At 47.4% G+C, this 3,096-nt stretch overlaps 1 protein-coding gene across 1 annotated transcript; it reads left to right on the top strand.

Annotated features, from left to right (window-relative positions):
- The first annotated feature begins 1,435 nt into the window (after nucleotides 1–1,435).
- On the top strand, nucleotides 1,436–2,845 carry LOC148029112 (uncharacterized). Its single transcript, XM_087688663.1, has one exon. It carries the CDS (start codon nucleotides 1,692–1,694, stop codon nucleotides 2,697–2,699), a length of 1,008 nt encoding a protein of 335 aa, XP_087544789.1. The 5' UTR covers nucleotides 1,436–1,691; the 3' UTR covers nucleotides 2,700–2,845.
- The last annotated feature ends 251 nt before the right edge of the window (nucleotides 2,846–3,096 follow it).

Raw genomic sequence — 3,096 nt, 5'->3', positions numbered from 1 at the left:
GGGAGGGAGGGAGGGCTGCAAATCCATGCAAGGCATACACCCTAACACTCGCACATCAAATATACGTGCCTTATTTTAAAGTGCATCTAATATCTACACCTTACATGTTGAGCTAGCATGAAGCATACATACATGCACGCATATACACATGCATTTAAACATGTATGAATATATTACAAGAAGGAAGGTTCAAAACTATAAGAAATAGTTCGTAGGGAATGTAGAGAGAGAGAGAGAGAGAGAGAGAGAGAGAGAGAGAGAGAGAGAGGGGGGGGGAGGGAGAGGGAGAGGGAGAGGGAGAGGGAGAGGGAGAGGGAGAGGGAGGGAGGGAGGGAGGGAGGGAGGCTGCAAATCCATGCAAGGCATACACCCTAACACTCGCACATCAAATATGATCCCAATTCTTTTCCACTTCCCAATTTATTTCTTGGTCATTTTAGTTTTGATTATGGATTTTCTATCTCAAAATATTCATTCCATGATGCTTGGAATACATGGTGAAATATGTTCCCTTTGTAATTTGATTAGTGTTTGCACATTTTGTTGTCATCATGTGTGATAGGGAGTATAATGTCCAATAATGCTTTCATATTTGGTAAAGATTGAAAGTCCAATACAGATACTTCAACTTCAGGTTTGCCACCCTATATGTGCAAATGAGTACACATGTTGTCATTCATAGCAATATTTGCAAAACAATACCATTTGAGAACTAAATGATTATCTGATCTTTTGTTTTTTTATAGCTTTATCTACGGATAATCTGAAATCAAATTTCAATGTTCTCCTTGTTCTCTCACAAACATGTATTATGTTGTGAAAAAACAATAAGAGAGGGTGTTTTGTTATTTCCATATTGGAAAAATTAAGTTTAAGGTTTAGGATATAGTTTGCAAGAAAGGACGAGGTAGAGAGAGAGAGAGAAGAGAGATGTGGAAGAGAGCACTCTCTTTATAAGTGCCCTAATGACAATGTGGGTCCTAAGGCGGAACCGCTAGACGTATTTAAAGGATTGTAATTCGTAAAAGCAAGTGAGGAGCGAGGCAAATACAAGCGCTTGACAACAGACGTCTAGACTCTATAATACAAAGAGTATCAAGCGTACAAGTCACGACACAGTTACAACATTGCCACGCGCACTATCTTCGGTGGCTGAGGTCCGGGACACGTCACACAAGCTCATTGCGTCTGGCCTTCTCAATCGGCTAAGTGCTGACCTGATCTGCCCCAAGGGACGTAGACACCTGGCCGGCAGTAAGCCACCGAGTCAAATAATAAGTAACGCGTGATGGCGTTGACCATGAGTAGCGAACTAGAACTAGCTGGTCAGAGATATAATTCTCGATTAGAGGACGGGGTCAAACGTGGGTGATGCGGTACGGTCGATCTATATTAGACACTAGTGGATGTTCGGATTAACGATCGAAGCAAGACGTTGAAGAGAGCAGCCAACTTGCCAAGACTACTCTGAGAGACTCACTTACCAGTGATCGTGTAACGCTCATCTAGTAACCTATATAGCCAGTGCTTTTCGAAAGAGGTGTCTGCTACCGGAATCAGGATATCTAAGCTGTTCTATATATAGACGTAGTGCTTTTCAATAGACGTGCCTGCCTGCGACACGAGAAGTAGCTCAATCGTACATAAATTAGAGAGAGGATCAGACAGTGACGAGGCTACTTATATAGCGCATGGCGGCAGCAGCATCAACACTAGCTAGAGGAGGAGGTCGACACTCGTCGACGCACGACGTTAACACTGACGCCTTCAAAAGCCTCTTGCCGTCGAGTATAGGCGCAGCCCGATATTATCGACAGCAATATGGAGCCGTGAAGCTTGCGCAACGACACGTAGGGATCATCATTAATATGTTACTGCTATCAGAGTTGATCGTATGGGCGCTCTGCAGCTCCGGGGCAGCAGCTCAAGACGTCGGATCAGTATCGAAAGTACCAAGCTGGACCACCGTGCTGGATCTCGGCCTGCGAGCTGTGCCCCTTGAAACTCCAGACAGCTTGATGCCGGTGCAATCCGTGACCGGCCTTGTGTCTCCGTCCTGGGCTTCCAGCAGCGAACTCGGCTACGGCCTAGGGGTTGTGATGCCGGTGTCGTCGAACACATCCACCATCAGCTGCACTATGGGTATCTACGATAACCAAAGGGCGGTCAGCGAGCTGACGTGGGCGTGGCAACCCGTACCTGAACAGATCGTCGCCACCGCGTGCGACCTGGTCTTCTACAGCGGAGGGCCCCTCCGCTTCTATGTCAACCTCACGATGCCGGCCGCTTTGGCCGGAACGACCTCCACGCCATATGCCTCTTGGTCGCCTCTGACTAACGACTCATCATCATCATCATTCGGGACGGACGACGACGGCATCCACGCCCTCGCCCTCACCGACTCCGGCATCCTCCTCATCCTCGACTCCGCCAACCGCACCCTCTGGCAGAGCGGCCCCGCCCTCAACAACTCCTCCGCCCTCCTCCCCTGTCCTTCCCAGATTTGCTCAAATGATGCCGGCGTAGCTGCAACGCCTCCTAGCGGTGGCAGCGGCGGCGGCGGCGGCAGCAGCAGCAGCAGCAGCAGCAGCAGCAGCTTTTTGCAGCCCTCGTCAGGCAATCCACGCGCCAGTACTCAACCCAGCTTGAACCAGTATAACCTTGCACTACTAGTGCTCTCAACCGCTTTCTTCATATAATTAGCACATGCCAGTGTGGAAAGCAATAAAACTTTTGAAAAACGTGTACAAATCTCTCTTTAAAAAAACATCCACAGGCAATAAAACTTTTACAAAACATGTACAAATCTCGCTTAAAAAACAACTACTGTAAATCAGATGAATCATTCGCACCCAATCGCAGCAAAAATGGTGTATATAGATATTATGGTCCAATGAATGAAAACCACATTACGCAATCGAGCGGCGCGCACACACTCTCTCTCGCTCGCAAACTGACTTGCAACGAATATACCTCTCGCTTTTGTAAACAGGAAACAGCAAACCGAACATGTGTGAAAAGGTAAAATCAAGATTCCATCCCATCCTAGAATCTCTCTAGGAAAACCGGCCAAGCTGTTGTACCTATTCACCTCTA

Source organism: Lygodium microphyllum, chromosome 11 (assembly GCF_053477565.2).
Source record: "Lygodium microphyllum isolate KBCC chromosome 11, Lygodium_microphyllum_v1.1.10, whole genome shotgun sequence".
Lineage (NCBI taxonomy): Eukaryota > Viridiplantae > Streptophyta > Polypodiopsida > Schizaeales > Lygodiaceae > Lygodium > Lygodium microphyllum.
Note: the sequence above shows the minus strand (reverse complement) of the source record. Positions and strands in the feature narration are given on the sequence as shown.

Excerpts from the sequence above, each read along its gene's own strand:
- LOC148029112 (XM_087688663.1), top strand. The coding sequence starts at position 1,692 with ATGGCGGCAGCAGCATCAACACTAGCTAGAGGAGGAGGTCGACACTCG.